The sequence below is a fragment of the Loxodonta africana genome, chromosome 19 (genome assembly GCF_030014295.1).
Source record: "Loxodonta africana isolate mLoxAfr1 chromosome 19, mLoxAfr1.hap2, whole genome shotgun sequence".
Taxonomy (NCBI): Eukaryota; Metazoa; Chordata; class Mammalia; order Proboscidea; family Elephantidae; genus Loxodonta; species Loxodonta africana.
Genome location: NC_087360.1, coordinates 10,371,985 through 10,398,886, shown reverse-complemented (window position 1 = coordinate 10,398,886; position 26,902 = coordinate 10,371,985). Strand labels below are relative to the sequence as shown.

General features: G+C 45.3%; 2 protein-coding genes across 8 annotated transcripts in view; one reads left to right on the top strand and one right to left on the bottom strand.

Annotated features, from left to right (window-relative positions):
- Nucleotides 1–12,831, top strand: part of HECTD4 (HECT domain E3 ubiquitin protein ligase 4) — a 188,624-nt gene extending 175,793 nt beyond the window's left edge. For all 5 annotated transcript variants that reach the window (XM_010599885.3, XM_023539324.2, XM_023539325.2 and 2 more), the window contains exon 76: nucleotides 478–12,831. In XM_010599885.3, the coding sequence (XP_010598187.2) occupies nucleotides 478–614 (137 nt within the window). In that variant the 3' untranslated portion in view covers nucleotides 615–12,831. The remainder of the gene's footprint in view (nucleotides 1–477) is intronic.
- Nucleotides 6,879–24,693, bottom strand: TRAFD1 (TRAF-type zinc finger domain containing 1). 3 transcript variants are annotated; one of them, XM_003420315.3, is made up of 12 exons: nucleotides 24,575–24,693; nucleotides 21,318–21,376; nucleotides 16,709–16,844; nucleotides 16,543–16,596; nucleotides 13,690–14,092; nucleotides 12,585–12,791; nucleotides 11,269–11,345; nucleotides 10,419–10,643; nucleotides 9,406–9,526; nucleotides 8,296–8,635; nucleotides 7,996–8,068; nucleotides 6,879–7,758 (listed from the first exon to the last, which is right to left on the bottom strand). In XM_003420315.3, exons 2-12 carry the CDS (start codon nucleotides 21,362–21,364, stop codon nucleotides 7,705–7,707), a joined length of 1,737 nt encoding a protein of 578 aa, XP_003420363.1. In that variant the 5' UTR covers nucleotides 21,365–21,376; nucleotides 24,575–24,693; the 3' UTR covers nucleotides 6,879–7,704. The 3 variants fall into 3 exon arrangements, with proteins under 3 accessions (XP_003420363.1, XP_010598185.1, XP_064128293.1); XM_010599883.3 differs by lacking the exon at nucleotides 24,575–24,693 and adding an exon at nucleotides 24,290–24,405; XM_064272223.1 differs by lacking the exon at nucleotides 24,575–24,693 and adding an exon at nucleotides 22,510–24,268.
- Between the last annotated feature and the right edge of the window lie 2,209 nt (nucleotides 24,694–26,902).

Sequence of the window (26,902 nt, the reverse complement as noted above, 5' to 3'; positions counted from 1 at the left end):
AGTAGAGTCGCCGCCACCAAAGCCCAGAGGGAATGAGAGGGCCGTGGGAACCGGGGACCAGGGACCATGAGCCTCCCAAACCTGAGCTTTGCCCGTGGAAATACAGGCCCAGTGTTGACATAGCTCCTCACATCTTAAAAGCTGAAATTCAGACATTTTTAAATCTCCCAACTTTTAAATGTGGAAAGTAATCCAATTAAAACCAAAAATAGAACACCTTGCTGACCCAAAAACCTGCCTGCAACCAGATCCAACGCACAGGTCACTGGCTTGGTGCTCGTGTGGTCCAGCCAGCAACTGTAGATTCCCCTTTTCTCCCCCAGCCTTCTCGTCCCCCTCCTGCTGGGCCCTGGGCTTAGCTTGGAGCTGCCCAGAGAGGCAGACCTGAGGGAGAGAGGCCCACCAGGCTCCTGGCGCGTCTTATGCAGCCCCAGGCCCCATGGGGCCTCTAACTGCCGCCTGATGTTTTCTCTGTAGGTTCCCCGGACTCTCGCTACATCCGAGTGGAGACCTGCATGTTCATGATCAAACTTCCCCAGTACTCCTCCCTGGAAATCATGCTGGAGAAACTTCGTTGTGCCATTCACTACCGCGAAGACCCCCTAAGTGGCTGATGGGAGGAGCCCCGAGGCCGGGCGGCGGTCACCAAGGCACCAGCTACACAGCGTGGGGGAGCTGCCGTGGGCACATCCCCCCGGGGCCCTGTGCGAGGAGTTGGAGACATTTGCTTTTCTCAACTTTTGTCCACGTTCCAGGGCCTCCTGGAAGACTTAACCTTTGGTATCCATATGTTTCGTGATGGGTGGGTTCTTTTGCTGCCTGTTTGTGGTATATTTGTAGGATAGTTTAGCTCCCAGTTTGCGTCTAATTTGACCTTCCTGGACAGTCCCTCTTGGCCACTGGGTTCTCATGCCGTCAGGGCCCAGATGGTTCCTCGTCACAGAACCACAAAGCAGGAGGCTGGTGGTGAGGCAACCTCAGCCAGACAGAGCGCCAGGCTCTCTGCAGAGCGTCTCCACAAACCAGGCCGTGGCCGGCCCACCTGCCTCCAGCTGGAGTCTCTCCGTGAGGCTGGCTCCACAGGCATCCTTCCATCTGGAAACAGTTGCGCCAGTCACCCAGACACGAGACACACGTGGGGCTTTATGTGTTAAATCCTCCTGCTTCAGAGTGTTGTTCTGGTCTTCGTTGTTCTGAGAAGAAACCCACAGGGGCCCTGCCCCTCCCACCCACAGTCGCTCTGGCCTCTGGTCTGAAAGTTTTCCGCGGAGTGCTCGGCAGGAGCCGAAGGCCAGAGGGTTTGTTTGGGTACCTTGGTTGTTCGTGGAGCCCGCTGCATGCATCCCAACTCCTGGGGTTGAGATGAAAGCTGGGACTCCTAGGGTTGGAGGGACAGCGCTCTAATGGGGCTTTTTCCTCAAACCGAGCAGGAAAGCACAGGATCCAGGCCGGTCCCACTTTTATACTGGAAACGGGCCCTGCCTCACCACAGTGTCTGTGCCGTGGGGAGCAAGGAAAGGGTCACACCCCGTTGTAAAGAGCCTACTGTTCAAGTTGCTCTGCTCAGACCTCCAAGTCCAGGCGGAGACTCCAGGGGGCGCTTCTGCCCCTCCGGCCGGGCCCGCAGGTGCCAGGGGCTCTGCCCAGCCTCCCTGCCCGGCCCGGCAGCCCCTCCCTGCCCCATGTCAGTGTGTGTGCCAGGGCTGAGCCGCCTCGAGCTCACCCCCTGCCCAGTGTATCTGTGCCCCTGATCGGTCTTGTCCAGTGGTACTTTGTTCAAGAGCAGCACATGCCATCTTGTTGGACGCTGTCATTTGGGCCTCGCCAGCCTCAGTGAATTGCATTGCTGTATCTATTGTATGATATTGTGAATAGTGGAAGCTCTGAGTGCGTGCTTGCTAGACGGCTCTGGAGTGAGTGCTGGTGAGGGGGAGGATGTGTGGCCCTGGCCTGTCAGGAGCCCCCTTCCCTCCCTGCTCTTAGGAATTGCATTAAGGACCATGGTAGAGGGTCCCCCGACCTAAGAAGGAGATCAGTCTAGGCTGAGTCGGTGCTGTTGCATCAGCTCCTTTTTGATGGAGGAGTCATCTCTGGAGGTAAGTGCTGGAAGCAGTTCCCCTGCTTTGGAAGGAAGGTGGCCAGCCTGCTGCCTCCCGGGGCCAGAGCCCGCTCGATGCGGGGCGGGAGGAACATCAGGATGTGTTCCTCACAACAAGGATCCTTTTATTTCATTTCCGCAGAATGGAAACAGCCTTTGGGTTTATTAGAAGTGGCTTTTCCTCCCTTTATCTTTAAATTCTTGGTACCCTCCAGTCCTTCCCATCCCTTGAACAGACTCGGAAATCTGTCAGCTACCTCCCCAAGAGGGGTTTGGGAAGCTTCTGTTGGCCCATCACTTGATTAGGTGACAACTGTGAGTAAGGTATCTGCTGCTAACATGACTGCTTCTCCCAGAGAGCACATTGAGGTCCAGACAGATCCCGACCTTGGCCCTAAAACATGTGTGCTGTAAAGTTACTTGATGTATATTTATTATAATTATTTATGGTTGCATTTAACAAACTTTTCATTCAATTGATGCCATTTACACCATTGCTGTGTAAAGGAAGCTCACTACAGGAAAACAGTCGCACCAATAAATAACCTTCACCTAATTTTCATTTACCTTCAGAGTTGTGTGATCGTCTACTCTTGCTGAGCAAGTTCAAAGGCTGACACGCTTGGATGGCTCTGATACTTAAGTGCCGCCAAGTGGCTGGGAATTAAAGTGTTTCTAATTAGTATGGTCTCTTTGCACTTGACATGATTCTAATTCCATTATGCTTACAAACTACTCGTTCCCCCACCATACCCGTTAAGGCTGTGCTTTTCATTTAGAAAGTAGGACTGAAGGGAAGAAAACTCAAGGTCAAAGCTACACCTCAGCCGGCATGTCCTGCCCATCTGTGTGCTGGTGCCTGGTCTGCGCTCTGGCGCCACTGTAGGGGTTTTCCTCAAGTAGACGGCTGCACTGGGAGAGGCTGGGCCACTCTTAGGCCAGGTACCTCCTTCAGGGCAGGCACTGGATTTGGAACTACTTTGTGCAAAAGGGAAATACAGGTAAGGGACAAAGACTTGGCTCAGTCTTGCTTTCCAAGGTCAGTGTTTCTTGCACAGCTGCCACCCACCCTCAGGGGGCCCTGAGGTTACTCAGGAGAATCCAACTCACGTCACCTTGACCAGCTTGTGACCTCCTGCTGCTCCATGGAAGGAGCCCTGATGGAGCAATTGTTAAGCGCTCAGCTGCTAACCAAAAAAAAGGTCGGAGGTTTGAACCCACCAGTGGCTCTGCAGGATTAAAAACCTGGCAATCTACTCCCATAAAGATTACAGCCTTGGAAACCCTATGGGGCAGTTCTACTCTATCCTTTGGGGTCGCTATGAGCCAGAATCAAATTGACAGCAAACAACTCTGCTCCATGGACTTCTGCTCCCCAACTCTTGTAATTCTCATCATCGTGCCTCCACAGTTCTTGTACTTAAATAAATGCTAACTTTCAGTGGAGGGTCCCAGGTAAGTCTGTATTTAAGGAGAGCAAGGATCCTCTCAGATGAAGGACAACTTCTCTTCCTTCTCTCTGTGGCTTCAGGGTGCTGGAAGCAGAGAGCAAAAGCAGCCACTCACAGCAAAGAGAAGACTGCTGGTTAGACTTGAGAAGCTGGGGAACAGACATCAAAGCTCTCTGCCCAGCCGAGCACAGCAAGGGTGCTCTTGCTGTCTACTGTGGAGGCCTTCTCCTGGGCCTGCCTCTTAAAAAACAACTATGTTCAAAAAGTATACCATGCAGTAATGAAAAGATACTTATCCTCATTAGTCATCAAGGAGGTGCAAATTAAAATCACAGTGAAATATGGTACACCACAACCCAGAAAGCTAGAAAGGCCATACCATGGCTAGGGAAGATGTGGAGCAGGCAGACCCCTCACACATCCTCCCACGCTGCTTGTGGGGAATGTCAACTGCACTGACCTTGGAGAGCTGTCTGGTACTGTCTCCTACACACACCCCACGGCCCAGAAACGCCACTCTGAGGTGGAAACCCTACAGAAATACATACGCATGTTCACCAAAAGACATGTACAAGAATGCATGTTCATAGCACTATTAGTAATAGCCAGACCATAAACATGCTGAAGGTCCATCAACAGTAGACTCAATAAATTATGATACACAATGGAATACTACACAGGAAGGAAGATGAACCAACTACTGCTACATGCAGTCGTAAATAGAACGGCCAGCAAAATAAGGCAGACATAAAAGAGTGCTTAATGGTATGATTTCACTTAAATAATTTTCAACAACCGATAGTGATAAAACATCAAGATAATGGCTGAGGGAGAGGGAGTGACTCAGAGGGAATGTGAGGGGTGTCAAGTGTGTTGGTAATGTCGTGATTGGGGCAGTGATGCCACAGGTCTGTGTTCACACTGAGCTCTGTACATTTATATGCACCTTTCTGTAGGGATGTTAGACTGTGTGGATGGTTTCTTGAAAATAAAAGTACCCTTAACCAAGGAAATCAAGAAATAATCAAGGCACATATTTCATCTTTATGAAACTCAGAGAACTCTATCATTTCAATCCACAGTCTCTGAAAGAGAACCGCTGGTGGAAGACTAAGAAACGACTTAGCAAGAGCATATCATAATGGGAAAGCAACTTATTTGCCCCCCCCCCCCAAAAAACTGTAAAGGGATAAAGGGAAGGAATTGGAGGCCCCAAGTGCCAGGGGAAAACAGGGATTGGAAGTTCATGTAAGAAGCAATTAGACCTAAGGAATCTACTACAAAACTATTAGAACTAACACATTCAGCAAGGTTGCAAGATACAAAATCAAAAACCAAGTGTATTTCTGTACATTTGCAATGGACAATCTAAAAATGAAATTAAGAAAACAATTCCATTCACAATAACATCAACAAGAATAAAATACCAGGAATAAATTTAACAAAAAGTGTGAATTTTATATTCCTAAAACTACCAAATATTGTTGAAAGATATTAAAGATTAAATTAATGGAAAAACATCCCATGTTCATGGATTGGAAGACTTAACATTAAGATGCCAATACTCCCCAAAATGATAATAGAGATTCAACACAATCCCCATCAGAGTCCCAGCTGACTTCTTTATAGAAATGGAAAAGCCTATCCTCAAATTCACATGGAATTGCAAGGGACCCGTAATAGCCAATCTTGAAAAAAATCTTGAAAAAGAAGTACAAAGTTGAAGGACTCACAGTTTCTGATTCCAAAACTTACTACAAAGCAATGGTAATCAAGACAGCGTGGTGCAGGCACGAAGGTAACACACAGAACAATGACAGTCATGAAATGAACCCATACACCTGTAGTTTTCAACAAGGGTGCCAAGACTACTCAGGAAAGAACAGTCTTTTCAACAAACGGTGCTGGGACAACTGTATTTCCACATGCAAAAAATGACCCTGGACCCTTACAACACATCGTAAACCAAATCTAACTCCAAATGGATCACAGACCTACATGGAAGAGCTGAAACCCTAAAACCTTACAGAAAACACAGGGAGGAATCTTCACAATGTTAGATTTGGCAATGGATTCCCAGATATGGCACCAAAAGCACAAGCAATAAAAGAAAAAGCAATATAAATTGGACTTCATCAAAATTTAAAACTGCTGTTGTGTTTCAACAGACACCATCGAGAAAGTACAAAAACTTACAGGAGAAAATATTTGCAAATCATGTGTTTAATAAAGGACTTGTGTTTAGAATATACAAAGAACTCTTAACAACTTGGTAATTAAAAAGATCAATAACCCAGTTAAAAAATGAGGGAAGAATCTAAAGAGTATTTCTCCCAGGAAGAGAATCTACACGTGGCCGATACACACGTGAAAAGATGCTGGGCATTGGTCACCGGGGAAATGCGAACCCAAATCACGAGATACCGCTCAATGTCTAACCAAGCAAAAGAGGACGGGGGGGAACCCAAAGTTTTCCTTTTAATCAGGTCTAATTTTTTATCTCCAACCCAGAATACAAAGTGATAGGACAACAGAACTGTTCTCTGCCCCGTGGGGAGAGGCTGCCCTGGAGCCCTCCTCCTACCTCTGCAGTCCCCTGGAACTGCGACAGGGCCAGCAGCAGGCAAGTCTCATTCCTCCTGACGCCTTTCACCTGAGACATGAGTGTCTCTGAGTAATCAACTCCTGGTGACTTTGTTTTATTGTAAGTTTAATTATAATAAGGCATAATCACACAGTGTGTACTTTTTTGAAGGGAGGGGAGCTTCCTCCACTCGGTGAAACCATTTTGAGAGCTGGCTTTGATGCTGGCTCTGCCCTGAGTGAGCTGCATGGCCTCAGGCAAGTCACTGCAGTTCCCTGGTCTCATGTTCCATCTATGAAAAGGGGAGAATTCTTCCTGCCCTCCCCACCCTTCACCAGGTTGTGGGAAGCTCAGAATGACCTCAGGTGTTAGATGGTCCTGTGTAAGCTGTGAGGTGCCGAGAGGTAATGGAGAATTCAGCTAAGGCCCAGCTACTCTCGGGACTGAGGCTTTTGAGAATTTGCTTTTCTCTCTTCAGCTGGCAGAAACTCCCCTCCCCAAATCATCACCAGAGCTGCTGCAAACCTGTCGGTCTCCCAAAAATCCGATTTGAGAGAAGAGACACTTCACCTTAGATGTCCAGTGGCCTTGGAGAATAAGCTCATGCTGGACCTGCTAGTTATGGGAAACCCTGAGAAAGCCCAGTCCTGCTCACTGCCCCCCAGCACTCAGGGCTGCCTCCACCCACTCTGGCCTCCCGGAAGTCTCCACAGAGCGCACAGGTGAAGGAGTCAGGAGACGCAGCTGAACTCCAAGTACAAACTTTATTTCTATTACAAGGAAGTTAAGAATAACAATAGTAAAATAAAAAGAGGGTGTGGGGCTCCGACACATGGTTTTCAGGGCAAGCCATGGGGCTAAGGCCTCAGTCCTGCTCAGGGCAGAACCCAGCATGGCCCTGACTGTGACAGGGAGCTCCCAGCCTTCACCACTAGGGGGCCGTGAAGACAAAGGAGCTGTGCTCCCCACCAGGAACCCAAGGCAGCGGTGCCAAATGCCAAGGAAGCAGCTTCAAACAAAGCCCCTGGTCCACTCACCTCTAGTTCGACTCGTCTCCAAAAGCCTGGTTTCTAACTTGCATATTGCAACTGGCCTGGACACTTTGCCAGAGCTCCTCCCCACATACCACAGGCCCAAATTCTAGAGTGGGGAGGGGCAGTATAAGTGAGAAGTTACCCCAAAGCCCCCACATTTCAGCTCCCCGAGAGAAGAGACTGCCTTCGCCGGCGGGTACCAGGCTTCCAGAACCCTTGCTACGTCCCACCAGGACCACACAGCACCAAGAAGCAGTGGTGACAGAATGTCAAAAGATGGAGCCCTGGTGGGCCGAGAGGACATAACTGCTGCCAAAGGTGGCAGCTAAAGCTGAAACATTTTCAACAGCCTCCCCGCTAACCCTCCCTCAAACCCCAAAACTCCCACAGCACAATCTCAAAAGACACAAAATGGCCACAACCTAGAAAAAGTTAAAATCCAAAAAATCTCTGCCCAAAGAGCCGGGACCTGCACTGCGGCGAGTGCTGCTGTGCATGGAAGATAGGAGCCTCGGGAAGGTTCTCGCGACACTGTGACTACTCCTCTTCCTCCTCCACATCCCCAGCTCCCTGCTGTTTGGGGCTTTTTGCCTGTGGACCAACAGAACACAAACACATTTTATGTAGAATGTGCAAGAGCAGTACATCTTCCCATGAGCCCTGAAAAGGTCAGGCTTCTAGAGAAACCTCCTCCTCCAAAGCCAAGAGGAGAGTCCAGGGCCCTTCAGCCGGAACCAGCCTGATCCCCAGCTCTTTCTCTGACTGCCAGAGCCACACCGGTCCCACCCAGGGTCCTCACTATGTATCATGTGCTGGGTCTCCGCTTACCTTTGCAGTTCTATTACGGTAGCTGGCGGCTGGGGCGGTGACCCGGGAGTTCCTGCCACCTTCACTCCTACCACTGAAAGAAAAGGATTAGAAATAGTTCCTGAGATGCCCCTGAGCACAGGTTGGAAACTCGTAAGGGAACAGAAGCTGCTGATGTGGGAACACAAGGCACCACAGGTAAAAGCCACGATCTTCCTCTCCCCACAGACCTGTCTGACACCAGGCTGGGCCGAAGTGACCTGACCTTTTCCCATGTCTCCTGCCTGCCCCAAGCTCCGTTCCCAGGCTCCTGACACTCACCTTGCTCCGTATCTCCCTGCAGGCCCGCGGGGGAAGGAGGGCACAAGGTTCTCTGGGTAGAGGTTTCGAACAGGGTGAATCACTGAAATGTGCCCAGGGGCCACGGCCCCATTATGGCCATTGCCATTCTGTCCCCGGATGTCCTGGCTGTCAGAGTTGTTGAGCTTCAAGACACGAGGAGGGCTGGGCTGGCACCCAGGCCTGGGGCCTGACATGGACTTTGACAGTCGGTTATAGGTAGCCATCATATTGTTAATGGGTCTGTTGGGGGGCCCAGGGTAGGTGGGCCCTTTAGCCGTTTCCTGCTTGGTGTCATCCATGTAGCCAGAAGACAGGTCTCCTAAGAAGAGAATGAGGGCTTTAGGGGAAAAGCCTGCTCTTGCTATTGGTGCTGGATTCGGGGCAGGAGCAATAGTATGCTGGACAGAGGAACCCACCCTTCCAGGACAAAGCTGCACACTCCTTACTCGACGCCCCTCCTACAGCCTCCTAACTATTCAAGCCTCAAGCTGGTGAACAACAGTGTGCATACAAGCTTTAAAAATAACTTCTAGTGGGCTTTGTAGTGATTAGGCTTTTAAGGGCCTGAAATAATAATACAAATATGTTTGAGTACCCTAAGCACATACAGTAAATCCTGTCAGAAGGCAAACCCCAATATTTTCTACTAAAAGGAGAGAGAAAAAAGTAGTAAGATTGCACTCTGTCAAAGGTGGAAAACTTGCGAGACCTGGAAAAACTAGGCAGTCCCCTGGAGTTCTGGCTCTCACAGGTTTCACTGTATCAACTAGGAGCAGGGCAAAGGCAGCCATACTAAGGTCTGCAGATTATCTCCAAACAACCCACTATGTGCACAGATAGGGGACCTAGAGCTGAATAAGCACTGACTACCAAGCTTGTCCCATGACTGATCCCAAAGCCATTACCCTTTAAACCCACTCAGCTATAAGGCCAGCTCAGTCTAATGTGGACCACAACTACCACAGGAGAATCCCCCATGAGACCCTAGTGGCCTCGGCACTTTGGGATTCAGGTAACCCCCACACAGGAGCAGATGAGAACTGGTAAGCAGGCTTGAGCCAGCAGTGGACCCGTGGCTGTGGCTGATACCCTGGTGTCTGACACGCCTCCTGGGCAGCTCTGGTGAGGTTTCTCGAGGCCGGGAATCCTGTCTGGGAAACCCCTCCATCACATGGTGGTTTGCGGTGGCTGGGCGTTGGTCACACTGGTCCTGACAAGAAAACCAGAATGAGTCCCTCTGGATTGAGCCACTCGTGGAAGAGGGAACGGCAGTAGAAGAGGAAGGAAGAGCGGGTTCCTTGTCAGGAGGGAGCTGTGATGGCCTCTGAGAGGAAGGCCCTGGGACTCAGGAATGGAGCAGTCATTCCCTCTCTCACCTAAGGCTGTGACAGTGGCACTTTGTGAGCTGCGCAGGGATGAAGGAAAGGCTTCTGGGTCTTGGGAGCCCAGAAAAGCATTTTACTTTGGCCACAGAGTATTTGTGTGGTTGCTTATTTCACAGTCTCCTCTAGGAGACAAGCAGTTGCTTGCAGAAATGAAATGTATAGTGTTCTGTCAATAGCTATATGGCATCGACTACGGAAACGACCCTAAAGAGACCTGTAGTGTTAGCTCCCGAGAACAAACAAAACTGGACAGAAAGTGTATGTGCCACTAATGGGTTGGAATTCTAGACTGTAAAACGGAAAAGGACCTCTGATTGTCCGGTCCAACTTCCTCATTTACAGATGTCCCCGGTGAGGGGACATGACTGTCCAAAACTAGACCCCTTCTAGGCATCCTAGAATTCAAATCTCAATCGCCATCACCACAGGAAGAGCCAAAACAAGGATGCAACCCGTGATGTCAGGAAAACACCTCTAACCCCCCTGCAAGCCCCCCCATAAATGTAGTCCTGGCTCTCAGTCCTCAGCGTAGTGACGTGACAGTTTCAGCCGCCAGAGCACAGCGAAGGCCTCGGTCAGCTCATACAACAGGCTATGGCCAGAAGCAAGCATGTGGAGTCCTGGTCAGGCAGGAATGTGACTTACAGGCTAAAGAGCATTCTAGGCTCTGCAAGCCTCAGGTTCACACGGGGTCAATGTGGGGTCAAGGAATCTTACCTGGTGATGAAACAGCACCTCCTCTTCCAGCTGCACCCCACAGAATTCACAGGGGATGATGATGCTGTCTTCCACAGGGGGTGAATTGGGCAGGCCCATCAAAGACTCTAACTGGTTAGCCTGCTGCAGAAACTTCTGGAAGATGACATCAGGGTCCTCCACCACTTTGAGGGGAGAGCTGCCCGTACTGAGCGGAGGTAAGGCACATGAAGGGTTACAGCTTGTCTGTCATGCAAAAAACATAGGTTAAAAAAAAAAATCACAGGTTAAGGAAAAAAACTATATTCCTAAAACATTTTCTAGAGGAAATCAACAAGTTTTAATAATGCTTCATACTGGGACAGCAGCTAAAAAGGGTTAGGGAGACACAGGACTTTTGGGAAGCAGACAGGTGAGACCCCTAACTTCGCTGTCAAGAGTGTCTCTCAGGAAAGTCTCCTGAAAGTCATATCTCAACTAACCCTACAAGTAAGAGACCAGCGTTGTTGGATGTGCTGAAAAGGCAGAGCAGAGGGCCACACGTATTCCAGGCAGAGAAAGTATCTGCAAAAAAGATCCCTGACCCTCCCGGGGAACTGCAAATACTTTAGTATGGCTCCAGTAAATCAGAACGTGGCTTGTGATGGTCAGTGGAGGTGGACACAGGTATGGAGGGAGCACTACTTGTTCTGTGAGGGGACATGGCGGAGTTCATGCCCACGGCCACTCACACCAGGGGAAAAGCACACTTGCTACTCCTGTCACAGGCACTGTATTAACATAGTTTGCTCAAGACCTCAGGTAGCCTGTAACCCCAACCACGGCCTGCACATACGCTCTCCTGAAAGCCCTTGAGGAGTGCCCAACGCACCTGGTGGTCAATCAGCAGTTCTTCTGGGTAGAGCTCCTCACAGAATTCACAAGGCAACATGGTCTCGCCGGCCGCACCTAGGTACCAGGCCACACGGTCAGACTCAAAAACAATCAAAACGGATCGGACTTCAACCTTTCATCGCCCTCATGGGGATTGATATAAAAGTTTGACTTTCTCTGATATTCCTTAGATGTAGCAATTTGCGGGGCTGTAAATCCTCCAAGGGAAACCTTCTAAGAGGCAAGCCCTAGGCACAAGCTTCCACATGGAACAGGGTGTTTGCTTGTCAGCACGTTCCCGAGTGGTAGGAAGTAGGAGTTCACCTGCTGCTCTAATTAGGGATGAGACTTCCATGTGAAACAGCCCGAGGCACTAATCCAAGAGCTTTCCATGCATGTTTTTTATCCTCAGAGAAAACTTAAGTAGATTCTACGTTCTACTGGCGGACAAATCTTATGAGACATTCTCCCAGTACAAAACACCCAAAACTGTGGACTAAAAGTAAGTTAAGTCAGTAAATACAGACTTTTTAAACCCGGGGTTCCCAAAACAGTGAGACTGCTGAATAAATGAGGGTCAACAGTGGGAGGAGGTAAGGAAATGCACCTATTCAGCCTTGGCTCTCGGTAGAAGGGAGTGAAGTTTCTATTAAGGCTCAGTAACTACAGCTTGATTGTTCCATGGGTTTGAGGCCAGAATCGACATTTATGGTTTTAATTTTTTTTTACATCTATATTTTTATATAAATTCACATTTATGATTTTAAAAAGCCCAAGGCAAAAACTTAAATTTACCCCAGTTGGTCATGATCCCTGGTGCCTGCTAGAAGCATACCTAATCCTCTTAGAGGATCACAGCAGAAAACGGGACATTAACACACACGCACACGCACACACGCACACACACATGCACACGCACACACACACACAGTAGTAAGTCACCAGAAGTGACAGTCAGCAGACACACCAAAAAAAGACTTTAGATACTGGTATTTTCAGACACAAAAGTAAGTATATTTAACATGTCTAAACATGTTAAAGAGGGAATGAGATACGACAAAAGAACAAAGCTTTTTGGAAAAAAAAAAAAAAACTAGGCACACTGAAAAAAGAATCAAATAGTATTAGGAATGAAAAAACATAATCACTGAAGTAAAAACCTCCATGGACATATTAAAACAACACATTAGAAATAGCTAAGGAGAAAATCAGTGAACTAGAAGAAATAAGCCAGAATGTAGCAAAGAGTGACAAAGAAATGGAAAATGTGAATGAGAAAGAGCCATGAGGCTAGTGTAGAATAAAGACACTTACCCTTTATGTCACTCAGAGCCCTGGGCCCTCCCCGGGACTGGTCTGCCTCACATACCGCCCTCCAGAAGTCCTGTTCTGCCATGTGGGGGGCCTGACCCTCGTTCTGAAGACTTAGGGCCAACATGAAGTCCAAGTTTGCACTATCTTCACCACCTTCTTTGGGGGGCTGGCGGCTTCTATTCCTCTCCTGCCTTTCTTGTTCTTCAACTTAAAAAAAAAAAACCAACAACCAACACTCAAGATACATTTGAGATGTTGCTGGCCTGCGGCTTAAGCCCATGCCCAGCAAATTTTCAAGGATTACAGGCATCTGGGCAGGAACGAGAGGCCCAGCTCTGCCAGCACCCACAGACTTCCAGTTTTTACAGAGCTCCAAACACTAGTCTGCCGTGAGAAAAAGCTCCGTTATCCTCCTAACTGTATTATTAATAGGCAGTGTTCCTAAGCCATAACTATGTGACAGGCACTGTGAATACTTTACATGTATTTTCTGTATTATCAAAGAATGGTTTACAGCAAGGAGTCAGACTGCCTGAATTTAAATCCTAGCTCTACCATTTATTAGCTGCTGTCAAGGCAATTTTGACTCATAGCAACCCTACAGGACAGAGTAGAACTGCTCCACAGAGTTTCCAAGGAGCACCTGGTGGATCTGAGCTGCCAACCTTTTGGTTAGCAGCCATAACTCTTAACCACTGTGCCACCAGGGCTACATATGACCTTACGCAAATTAACTTCTCAGTACCTCAGCTTCCTGATCTGTAAAATGAGAATAAAACCGACCCATCATAAGACTGTTGTGAGAATTAAATTAATACATGAAAAGCACTTTGCATATACCTGTGGCACATACGATATATTCAAGGTTAGCTATTCACAGCACTGTCGTCACCATCATCGTTATTAACCCTAACAGTAACCCAGTGGTGACAGGTTCTGTTATTCCCATTTTATAGGAAAGTTGGGTATCCTTCCCAGTGTTATCCAGCTACAGTTTCGTTTCATAATTAAAATCTGGCCCCAGAGACCTGTTCTTCTGCCTCTTTGTACTCTGTTTTCTCTGGGATTCTGATACCATTCCAGTTTGACCCCAAATACAACTCACGCAGGTTATTCTGAATTGGAAACTGGGTTGGCATGTTCCTTTGGCTGGTAGTCCTACTGTGGACAAGGTCTGATTCAAAGGATCTCAGGTGCCTCCGGGGCAGCCTCATGGGTGGGACCAGAGCGTCAATCTGTCTAAGATGGGATGCCGTCCACATTCCATCTTGACGCCAAAGCTCATCATCAGCATTAGGTGGCAGGGCAACCACCTCTCTCTTCTCCTCCCCGTCTTTCCCACAAACTTCAGGGTGTGTCTTCCGATCCTTCACCAGGACATTGCGCCCACAACTGCCACACAGCTCCGTCCGGGCCCCACAGTAATCTTCATGGTCCTTCAGTTTGAGAACTGATAGTTCCAAATCACAGTGCTGACAGAGGGCAAGCCTCAGGGGGCACTCGGTCTCCTGTAACACAGAGGAATAGGCCAGTCAATATGCATATCTGGGGGAGGCCCTGTTTCAGCAAGAGGCAAGAAGGCAAAGAGCAGCTACTTCAATATTTTCTCCCAACCCTAGCTTTACCTGCCATGTTTTTCTATGTATTTAAGACTCATAACCCACTCCCAGAGATCAAATGATAGACAGGCCTATAAAGTGAACAGTAACACCTGTGAGGAATGTGCTCCCCAGAACAATCAACCATACGAGACCAAAAGGGCAGCATCTGCCAGAAAACAAAGTTCATAAGGCAGGAAGGGGCATGAAAGATGGGCGAATGGAAATAGGGAACCCAGGGAGGAAGGGGGTTGAGTGCTGTCACACTGAGGGGACTGCAAGTAATATCATGGAACAAAATGTATATAAATTGTTGAACAGGACACTAATCTGTTCTGTAAATTTTCACCCAAACCACAATAAAATGTTCAAAAAAAAAAAAAAAAAGGGCCATGGCTTCCCGTTTTGTCCCTCCCACAAGGTTCTACGAAGGGAAGGAAAATTCTTAAAAGGAATCTATTCAGTCACCCCAACTATCATCATTTTGTACACACATTAAACAGTAACCCAAAACCAACCAGAAAAGCCCAGGGGCAAATCTCAAGAAAATTAGCAATTCAGATGTGTTTATCAAAGCTTCACTAACCTAACTTTCCCTCAGTACTCCAGTCTTAAGTGCCTGTAAGCAGGAACCGAGACTGAAAATTGGAAAGAACACTGATTTTCTAATCTGCACATTTGTGTTTAACACTGGCTTTCAACTGATCAGCTAAGCCAGGAATCCTGAGAATGTAAATATACTCAAAAACTTTTAAGCTTACTTGGAAATCGTTGCTAAAACACTAAATATGTTAAGAAGATATAAAGGAATATGTTATATGATATGCACATCCTAAAACTTGGGAGCTTAAGTTCAGAACTTTCATGTAACATCATTTCAAAAGTTTGGGTACTTTACAACCACTGTGACAAAGGGCAAAAATTTCCTTTCACACCAATTAAACTAAGTTCTATTTCAAATGCTGCTCCAAACTTTTTTTTTTAGCACTCTTTGTACACGCACGGAATATCTCTTGTAGGAAACACAAGCAACTAATAAGGAGCCTAGGTAGCTGGAGGAGAGATACTTTTTACATATATCCTTTCGTGGCTTTAAAATTGTATACCATGTAGATGGAATACCAATTTAGAAAGAAAAAAACTTTCTGACAGAAAAAAAATGCCACTGTTTTAAGATACTCAGCAGCAAAAGATCAAATAATCATTAGCACACATCATACAATACAGTAACAACCCTAGAACGTGTTAGCAACTCCCCAGAACAGCAAAGGAAGTATAAACTATTAAAAAGAATTTTTTTAACCCTAAATAGTTAAATCTCTGGTCTAAAATTATCCTAGTCTTGACTTGCAAGAATGTTATGGAAGGCTCTGTACTTGTACCTTGACAGTGACTGGTGTATCACCATCGGACTCCCAGAAATGGCTGGGAGAAAAGCTAGGAGAGCGGGCAGTTTGTTGGGGGTGTTTAACATAGCAGGTAGATGCTGGAGTCCAAGAAATACTGACTGTTTTTGTCACTGTGACCTCAGTCATTACCCCCCACCCTCCCAGACTGGTGAGGCTAGTAAAACATAGGTCAAATGCACAGAAAAAAAGAATGGAAGCCAGAGTGCCAAGGTATTTATGAGATGTTCTTCTCTGAGCTGTGGGTTATGAATAGTTCTTGTTTTCTTTTTATACTTTCCTCTGTTTTCCTAATTTTCTACACTGACCATGAACTACTTTTTAAGATTAAAGATAATTATAAATTAATAAAATAAGGGTTTTTTTAAGGTACACAGAGTAAAATGCACAAATCTTAACTGCAAAGCTTGATGAATTTTTATACCAGTATACAAACTCCTGGGTAACCATGACCTAACCTGTCGTTGGGATTTTTAAATTAATATTTAATACACTCATTCAACTATGGCCAGTTTTATCTCAACTAAGGACAAAATGATACCATGTTCTCTTTCACCAAATGATCTCTGAGGAATTTCTTTGGGTGTAAAGTACCATAACGAAGAAGTCAAAATGAAATTACAAGGTATAAAGCCACTTGTGTGCCAAAGAGGCTGCACCACACTGCCACCCAGGCCTGGCTTGGCACTCACTGCAGCACCGAGAGCCAAACCCCCACAAAACTGAGAGAGACACTCAGTTCCAAAGGAACGACTGAGGCCTGAGCATGTGGCACAAGAGCCACGGAGCTGAACCTGGCTGCAGTCAAACAGTAAGGCTTTGAGAGGCAGTGTGAATGTGGGCTGCTAGCAAACAGACTCCACCAGACTGGCTTTCTGCTCTGCATGTGGCTCTGTCCTCTCGGTACGACTGGCCCCGTGCTAAGTCACTCCTTCATAGTGCCAGGAGACTAACCTCATGCGTCTTTAACTGCCTCTTCTCCAACTTCTTGTTACATTTGCAGGTCACCTAGGGTAAGAAGTAAGAATCAGTACATTGGCTTTGTGACAACATGCTCACTTGCTAATGCGTAACAGCAAGTAGAACACACTGATGAACATCTGGGTGCTCGGTGGTTCACCTGGCAGTGTTCTGTAGCCATGTGAGTCTCCATGTCACATTTGGGAAATGGTTCCTTGCAGACAGGACACACACCAATGTTCCTTTGACAGTGGATCTCATGGATGGTAAAGTTAAACACAGGAATTTCTTTTTTGCTACAGAAATTGACAAAAAGGCAAGCATTACTGTCTGATGTATAACTTCTCTTGCACAAGGGTATAACATGAAAATCTGTCTTTCCAATCTTTGGTCTCCATTATTTCTCTTTAGTGACTATCTAGTCTACAAGCTAAGGTTGTTACCACCTCTGCTTTTCAAAAACAGCGATTAAATCCTAAGACTCTGAGACGCCGGTGCATTACTAGCTACTAGCATAGAGCTACTAGCACTATGCACTACCTCTAAAAGCCCAGCGTCACTTTCTAGACGTCAGGGCCAGTCATAACAACACCAAGTCAGCTGCCAAGGAGAGCTGAGCTAGGCTTTTCCAGAACTATCCATGCTCCAAAGCAGAATGATACACTCCAGGGTAATTAAAAAAAAAAAAAAGACTACCATTTATTTTCACTCTTACTTTCAAGTAGCTTAATTTCATTGGATTTTATTCTATAAAAAAATCAAACCAAAAAGAACTAATGGGAACAGACACCAGCTTTCGGGATAATCCACAGGGAAGGGGAAATTCCCTCCTTTATGTCCCACATATGCCTTTCAAAGCAGGCTGGATGCTAGTCCACAGAACTGTATAAAAATGAAGTCCTGAACCCCTTCTCCAGTCCTGTTTCCTCACACTTTTTGCCATTCTTCTTTAGTTTAAGGGATCCAATCAAACATCATATCCAACTTGCAGAAAACAGGGGGACAAAATGAAGTGATAACCTTAAATGAAAGAGCAGGACCACCTCAACTTGAGAAGAATGCAATATACTCCGACTACAGGCACACCGCGTTCCAAGGCCTGCCTTTTATTCATTTAGGTATGACCACCAGAAAACCTCAATCTCACAGTCCAGCTACAGACTGCAGTAAAGGATTGTGCCTAAAAGCATGCCACCTAGACTAAGATTCCAGAAAAATAAAATACTGAGCAGGATAGTCAGGCAAATCTCTGATATCCTACATTGCCTCTGAAGCTGAGTGCCGCAGGACCCTCTCTCACGCTAAGCTGCTGATAGCTTACTTCTCTTTTATAGCTTTAATCTTCATACAGTCTAAGGAGTATTTCCTAGTATGATGACTGATGTGCCTCCAGCCATAGCCATACTCTCCATCTGAAAGGCCACGCAAGATGCCAAAAAATGCAAATTCATGTTCATCTAATGGTACAACTAACAGGCTCAGGACCCCTAAGCAGTTCTCACAGCAAAGCTGGAAGGTGACCAAAGAACAATGAACTGGGAGAGCTGACAGAGAAACTCTAACGGACAAAGAGAAAACTACCAAGGGCCTGAGAGAGTTAACTTCCCACATTTCTCCCATATTCCTAGCTTCCTAAGGAAACCACTGGTTTTTAATTCAGTTAAAATTTTTAAAAACTGTAAAATGTTAAAAATACAAGTGGAAAGAGCTATAAATAAATCTGTTACCATCTTAAGCCTATCAAATTAATGAAAACTAAAATTAGTAAATCCAACTGTTAAAGATATAGTGAAATAGTACTCTAATGCATTAAGCACTAATTGTTTAAGTAGTAAAAACTCCTTAAAAACATCCTAAAATGTGTTTTTAGAACCATAAAATTATATACTGTTTAACTCAGTAATCTCTCACTCTTGGGTTTACACATAAAAATTCTCATTATAATATCATAAAATGGTTAAAAGACAATTAAAATCAGTAATTTCTGATTAAGGTGCACAGAGATTCTGGGTTTCTTTTTCATTATTTTGACAACAGTTTTCTTTAAATAGCAAAAACTGAAAAATAAATGTGTACAGTTTTTTTTTTTTTTACAGGGCTGTCCAGGATAACCTGTTGACATAAAGCACAAGGATACTAAAATATTAAGGACGATATCATCATAGCATAATGAAGAAGCAAGAATCAAAAGCAGCTGTCAGGTAAGACCACCAAACATTCACTTTTTCGTATTTTCACCTTGAAAGAAAAAGATAAACAATATTCACAAAAATTACATGAAAACAGATTTTTTTTCCCTTTTAACTACAGGTAGTCCCCAGCTGACAACATATTTGAGTTACGACAAACCACACTTACGACTGTCCTTTTTTTTGTGTACATTTTATTGTCAGTAATATGTTGCAACGTGTAATCTGCTGATGTTATCATTTTCACGTTTGCTTACAGATGTTTGATTTTATGATTTACAGTTCAGAATACTGCCATAGTTATAAAGATACTAATAATAAAAGGCAATAGTAATGAAAACATTAAAAAAAAATGAGGTATTCGATTTCTGTCAGGTCCAACTTGGAACAGAGTCGTCAGAACGGAACCCCATCATAAGTCGGGGACTACCTGTATAACTGCCAAAATATTCCCACCAAACATTCCAACCAGACGAAATACTAATACTTGCTTCTTACCTATAGATAAAAGAAGGTGTTTTAATAGTGAAATAAATAAGTATACGACTCCATATAGAGATAAAAAGGAAGGGAGAACAAGTTAAAGATGAAATCTCATTTTACATAGAAACGATTGAAAGATAAGCCAAGACTTCCAGAAAAATTCTCAGCTGTCTTCCAAGTACTGAAACACAATCAGCCAAAAATCAATTCCTCATCCATGGAAAAAGCTGAAGCCTTCTAACATGGAGCTGCCATTTCCGTCTCATAGCAGCAGCAGCCCCCACCTCACACACAAGAGAACAGAGATGACGTGTACCAAAGGATCTTCAATCACCTTCGTTTTTCTTAGGGAAAAACAGTAGGGATAAGGCTCTAAAGACAAAAATTTTTAAAACCTGAATTTTAAACGCGGTTACTTAGATAGGATGTCCATCGGCTTAGTCAGCCTTGCAAACTAATCGGCTTTTTTCTTTACGTAAATTGCTTTGGCTTTGACTAATCTTTTCATTAGCTCCTCCCTTTTTTTTTTTTTAAACTTCCGCAGCATACCTGCTTAGGCTTGAGAGTCCTTCAAAGGGGACTAATAAAAAATAAGAATATCTTAACTAATGCTAAACCAATATGCCTGTTTTCTTACAAAATCACAATGATGTTTCTTGTGATTATCTTTCATTGATTACTCTGTAAACAAAGCCAAAATAGTTCATGAAATGGCAGCAAGTGGCATATTAGGAAGAAATATAAGGCAAGACACCCTCAAGTAAATGAAATCTTAACTCCATGCTGTTGCTCTAATTATACTCTAAATCCACTGAAAGTTAGGTTGAGCAAAAGAAAGAAAAGGAAGAACAAGAAAAATTGCTACCTGGCTCGACTCTTTCACCAACCTGAGTTGAACTACTTCCTTTATGCCATGTCCCATTTTTTTCTACCACAATTTGGTAAGCTAAATATAGCACTGACAGCTTTCCTCTGCCTTTTTTTTTTTTTTTTCCAGTTTTCAGTAAGAGCACTTGCTTATCACCAAAATACCAAGATAAATTCTTGAGAAATACCCACCAAGAACCAGCTGATTATTAAACCTATTGCTAGGTTTCACTTCAGCAGCAAAGAGCTGTTCTTTCTTGTCAATCTCAGGGGTTAAAAAGTGAAATAGAAAGCTTTACATTCAAGGAGGTACCCAGGCTTCACTAACAGTTTGGGAATCTTGAAGCAAGGAACCTGGACTGCTTTAAGAGTTCTATTAGACCTTTTTTTGAAACATACAGGTAGCCCCTGACTTAGGACAGGGTTCCATTCCAACAACTCCGTTGGTCAGTCAGTTCTGACGTAAATAGAATATCTCATTTTTTTTTTTTTTTAAGTTTTCATTATTTTTGCCTTTTACTATCAGTATCTTTATAAATACAGGAGTGTTTTGAACAGTAAATCATAAGATTGAACATCTCCAAGTGAACATCTGAGCACAATAACACCAGCAAATTATGCACTGCGACACTGTACGTAGTATATATTAGCTACGATAAAGACAGTCGTAAGTGTGTTTGCCGTAATTTGAATACGTAATAAACTGGGGACTACCTGTACTTTGGAAAAAACACTGACCTGACCAACAGTACATTTCATTGTGCCTTCACTGCGTTTTTTAAATTTACGATCTGAGAAGCAGAATACAAATAAATGGAGAGATACATTTTGTTCCAGAAAGAAATCTTCGAAATTGTAGAGTTGTCACTTCCCTCCCCCACAAAAAATGTGTGCTGTTATTTTTCAGACACACAAAAAGGTGGCAAGCTCCCTTCTTTATATATCAGAAGGGTGAGGCTCCAAAGCAGCCAAGTGACTGCCAAAAGTGAGTAGCTAAGTAAGGGCAGGAAGCAGATCCTGACTCCAGGCTCATTTCATCACTCTAGTCCCTACTCTATGCTACCTTAAACCAACCATCTTGTCAAAATTACCAGAACAGGCACCTTACCCCAAATTGTTCAAAAGCTCTAGGCCCAGATATTTGCACAATATATTATATGACTACAATTTTAGCCTGTCAACAAGTAAGCCAACTCATTCCAAGAGCATTTCTTAGATTTAATTTCTTACCAGTTGTCACATAGTCGAGTGTCCTGGTCATCTAGAAATTCGGCCATCTTTAGCTTTTCCTAAAAACCACAAAGGAAGAAGAGTGAACTTTCAGTTTCATTTCTGCTCTAAGGATGACATGCATAAAGCAAAAACAGAACACTGGTGCATAGAATATGTCACCAAAACCAGTGCATTAGTTAATACCTAACACACTTGGGTTTTTTCTTATTATTTTTTAATTTCCATTTTAAAATAATTTGATTTACAAAAACAGCTGTAAAAAACAGTACAAAGAACTCCCATATACCCTTCGCCCAGCTTCCCTGAAATTTATCATAATGACAGTAAAATTATCAAAGGCAGGAGATTAACATTTCTATAATACTAGTAACTAATCCATAGTCCTTATTCAAATTTCACCAACTGCCCTACTAATACCCTTTTTTCTGGCCCAGGATCCAATCCAGGATCACACACTGCCATTTGTCACTTCTCCTTAACCTTGTTTAATCTGGGAAAGTTCTCCCATCTTTCTATGAGCTCTGCGGGGTGCAAACTGTGAAGCACTTGGCTACTAACTGAAAAGTTAATGGCTCAAATCCACCCAGAGGCACCTTGGAAGAAAGGCCTGGCAATCTGTTTCCAAAAGATCGTGTTGTTGTCGTATGCTGGTGAGTTGATTCAGACTTAAAGCAACCCTATATGATAGAGCAGAACTGCCCCATAGGATTTCCTTGGCTGTTATCTTTACGGGGGCAGATTGCCAGGTCTTTTTGCCTGCTCAGGGGCTGGAAGGTTCAAACTGCCAAACTCTGGGGTGAGCAGCCAAATGCTTAACCACTGTGCTACAAAAAAAAAACAAATCAAGTCAATTCCAACTCAGAGACCCTATAGAACAGAGTAGAACTGCCCCATAGAGTTTCCAAGGAGTGCCTGATGGATTCAAACTGCCGACCTTTTGGTCAGCAGCCGTGGCACTTAACCATTACGCCACCACAGCCATCAAAAACCCTATGTAGCATAGTTCTACCCTGAAACACATGGGGTCGCCATGAATCAAAATCAACAGCACCTGGTTTGGTTCTTCTTTATTTTCTCTGACTTTTTTTTAACCATGTAAGCTAGTTATTTTGTAGAATGTCCTTCAGTACGGCTCTGCCTGATGTTTCCTCATGATTAAATTTAGGTTATACATTTTTGGCAAGAATACCATAGAAGTGATATTGTGTCCATCTTGGTGCATCATATCAGAAGGTACATGACATCAACTGACTTAATATTACTGGTGATGTAAACTTCAATCACTTAGCTGAGATGGTGTCTGCCAGGTTCCTCCTCCAGGGTAGTCAGTCATTCCTTCTTTTTAAACAAGACATCAATGCAGAAAGCAGCAGGGCAACTTTACATTCAATATTTAATTCCTTATAGGGTTGCTATGAGTCAGAATTGACTTGATGGCACTAGGTTTTGCATGATTAAAAATAGTTTTGAATAGTGCCTCTGTAATCAGGCTCTGGAAACCCTGGTGGCATAGTGGTTAAGTGCTGTGGCTGCTAACCAAAAGGTCAGCAGTTCTAATCTACCAGGCGCTCTTTGGAAACTCTATGGGGCACGTTCTACTCTGTCCTACAGGGTTGCTGTGAGTCGGAATCGACTCGAGGGCAATGGGTTTGGTTTGTTTTTCAGTGAATTGGGCCCTCGAATGGTGTCAGTATTACCAAACCAACTATCAGTGTTCAAAACCTGCCAGACATTTAGCGCCCTGGCACTAAGGATACTTTATAAATTAAAGAAAAATAATGTTTGACCTAACGGAGAACCCTAGTGGTCAAGAAAAACAATTAGCAAATAAATAAAACTTAAGGTGAATATTTTGATGGGAAAGCACACACAAATGGGGATTGAGTGGAGAAAAATCTCCTTTAGATAGGGTGGTCGGGGAAGACCTCTTTGCGGAGATGACATTTAAACTAAGACCTGAAAGGGAGAAGAGCCAGCCTTGAGAAGAGGATGGGAGTGAGGGGAAAACCCATTCAGGAAGTAGGAAGGGCAAAAAGACAAGGAAAGAGAAAGTAAAGGCAGATGAGGAACACAACAAACAAGGAGAACCCGGCAAGACAGGCCTGACAGTGTAGGCCAGAAATGCTACTGGATTCTATTCCAAACCCGTAAACTAAGGAAGGTTTTTTAAACCAGGAAGTGACATGATTCAGGACATCGACTCTGATATGAAACGCTAGCTAGGAGACAAGGGATAAAAACCAACTATCTATGGAAACAAATCACTTCTCTGAAGGGAAGTGCCTAGATTCTCAGGGCTGAGGGACCGATTCTAGCTGTGCTCAGTTCCAGCCCACTAAATGGTCACCTCTAAACCAAGACCTGAGTCTCGGATGCAGGAAAGGCCCAGTTTTGTAGCTTCAGGGAGGTTGGCGTGGCTGCCGGGCTTGGAATCAGCCCCTCTGGGCGTCAAATTCTGGTTCTGCCACTCAGTAAATGCGTGATTTGCCCTCCCTGGGCCTTAGACTCCTCCCACTAACAGTTGCTAATACTTCAAAGCGTCGTTGTGAGGCGTCCCCGGGAGAAAGCATGGAACTGCTTTGGCCCCTTAAGTCTTCCACCATGGAAGGAGCCCCTGTTAGGCGTCGACCAGGTGTCTCCAGGTTTCGGGTACTGGTTTTCTGCCCGGGGAACGGAGCTGCCAGCGGGGTGCAGACCTGCCCCTCCCTCTGCGACGTCGAGGGTGCTCTTTCCCAGAAAGGGGTGAGGGCGGGACGTGGAGAGAGCACAGCACTCCAGTAATAGTGGTTAACCTTCACCCAGCGTTTAGTTAAGTACCAAACGCTTCACACGTATGATCCTTTCTTCCCGACCACGAATCTCTAAGGTGAATGGCAGAGATCCAGAGAGGCAGTTACACGCCGGCCAGAGCCGGGACTCGAACTCGGGTCAGTCGGCCCACAGGCCGCGCTAGACCACCCGCCACTCACCCCCAACGCTGGCAGCCCGACGGTCGGCACACCTGGTCCCTCAACTCCCCAGGCCGGGGCCCGACGCAGCTCCGCCCGGGCCGCGGTGTCTAAGGCCAGGAAGGGGGCGGCGCCGCCGGGGCGGTGGAGGCTCCGCTTCCCTGAGGAGAAGCGCGGCCTCCCTGACTGGCCTTAAGGCCGCGACTCCGGGGCCTAGGGCCCCACCCCCACACATCCTCGCCCCGGAAGGCGGCCTCCTCCCCATCGGGAGACGACTTCCGACGCGGGGCCGCCGCTACACCTCACCTGAGAAGCGAGGAGGGACGCCGAGCCGACCGCTAGCCACAGCTCGGACCTTCTCAGCTAGCCCCAGCGCTCAACCGCGGCCCCAGAGCCGCCTCACCACTTCCGACGGCCGCCGAGCAGCGCGCCCATTGGCCCAGCCGCAGCTTCGGCTGTCGGCCCATTGGATAACACAGTTGTCGCTCCCAGGGCCCCGCCTTCCGCGCGCCGATTGGCTCCTCGGCCCCCATGGGGGCGTGCCCCTGAAAGTCCCAACCCCTAAACATCTGGAATGAGGGGCGGAGACCTGAGCTTTGAGCCCAATGTTCAGCCCAACAACTGCCCCCACACAGGCTAATAGTATCTGCATGAATAATACTGTGCAAACATTACTAATATGACTATTAAGATAATTTAATGGCATTTGTTTTGTCATGGGCCATTAATACTTATTAGTCATTCTTGTTCTGGTATAACACCCTTAGGTAAGTCTTCGGCAAGGTTCTGACCATATTTGAGCACTTTGCTTTCTGCAGTAGAATAGCCACCTCCTGAGACGCAGGTTCGAGTCCCAGTTTCTCCACTTGCTCCCTGAATGGACTCTGAGCTCCTCTTCCCTCATGAATGAAAACAGGAGAATAATTATTTAAGTGTACTTCAGCGTGTACTACAAAAAAAAAAAAAAAAAAACTACAAACAGTGCACCAATTTAAAATCATGATTTTATTGCAGATTATAATCGTAAAATGTCCATGAGCTGATACTAAGCAGGAAAAGCAGGTTACAAAGCAATATTTGTAACAGGATAGAATATTTTTCTTTAAACATGAAGTATATTTGTGGTGTTGGCAAACAATATTGAATATAGCATGGACTGCCAAAGAACGAACATATCTGTCTTGGAAGAAATACAGCCAGAATGGTCCTTAGAAGCAAGGATGGCGAGACTTCATCTCGCTTACTTTGGACGCATTATCAGAAGAGACCAGTCCCTGGAGAAGGACATCATGCTTGGTAAAGTAGAGGGTCAGTGTAAAAGAGAGAGACTCTCAATGAGATGGATTGACACAGTGGCTGCAACAGTGGGCTCACACATAGCAACGATTGTGAGGATGGCACAGGACTGGGCAATGTTTCCTTCTTTTATACATAAGGTCACCATGAGTTGGAGTCGACTCAACAGCACCTAACGACAACAACATGAAGTATATGCTGTGTGATGCCAAACATACCGAGTTCAAAAACAGACAGAAGATGAGAGAAATCAGAATAGTGGTTACATTTGGAGGGTATACACTGCAGAAGGATACGAGTGGGATTTCTGAGTCTTGCAAATGTTCTGTATCTCAACCTGCAAAGTGGTTAACATGGATGTATTTATTAGTAAACCCATCTGTCAATTTGCAGTACTGTGGTAGTTTGTGTGTTACTGTGATGCTGGAAGCTACGTCAACAGTATCTCAAATACCAGCAGGGTAAGCCATGATGGACGGATTTCTGTGGAACTGCTACACTAAGCCAGACTAGGAAGAAGGGCCTGGTGATCTACTTCTGGAAATTAGCCAATGAAAACCCTGTGAGTCATAACAAAATACTGCCCAATGTAGTGCTGGACAATGAGCCCCCTAGATTGGGAGGCACTCAGAATGCACGGTGACTACAACAACGAACGCCACTGGGAAGATGACACATGACCAGCCAATGCTTCGTTCTGTTGTACATGTGGATGTCACGAATTGGAACAGACTCAACAGCAAGTAACAACACTTATTCAGTAAAAGAATCATTACACTGTACACTTAAGATTTAAGCACTTTACACTGTATGTTATATTTCAATAAAAGTTTACCAAAAAAGCACGGTTATTAAACATTAAGGAAAACCAGAAAATATGTGTATTAATATTCATTCTATTAATGCATTAAATATACGAAATATATATATAAACACGCACTAAGATAAAACAAAAATATACTGAGTAAATTTATTCTATTTCAAATAAAAAAGTTTACCAAAACACAGTCATTAAAAAGATTCACGGAGAGACCAGAAGAACTAGATGGTGCCCGGCTACATCCAATGACTGCTCTGACAGGGAGCACAACAGAGAACCCCTGAGGGAGCAGGAGAGCAGTGGGATGCAGACCTCAAAGTCTCATAAAAAGACCACACTTAATGGTCTGACTGAGACTAGAAGGACCCCGGAAGTCATGGTCCCCAGACCTTCTTTTAGCCCAACACAGGAACCATTCCCAAAGCCAACTCCTCAGACAGGGATTAGACTAGATCCCTGGAAAAAAAATGATACTGGTGAGGAGTGAGCTTCTTGCATCAAGTAGACACATGAGACTA

What these genes read in the sequence shown, in the direction of transcription:
- TRAFD1 (XM_064272223.1), bottom strand. Translation starts at nt 22,545, where the DNA reads ATGATGCACCAAGATGGACACAATATCACTTCTATG. An exon ending in GGCAGTTAAAGACGCATGAG is followed by an intron (nt 14,093 to 16,542) that starts GTTAGTCTCCTG and finishes TCTGTGTTACAG; the next exon opens with GAGACCGAGTGCCCCCTGAG. An exon ending in AACTGCTGATTGACCACCAG is followed by an intron (nt 10,644 to 11,268) that starts GTGCGTTGGGCA and finishes TTTGCATGACAG; the next exon opens with ACAAGCTGTAACCCTTCATG.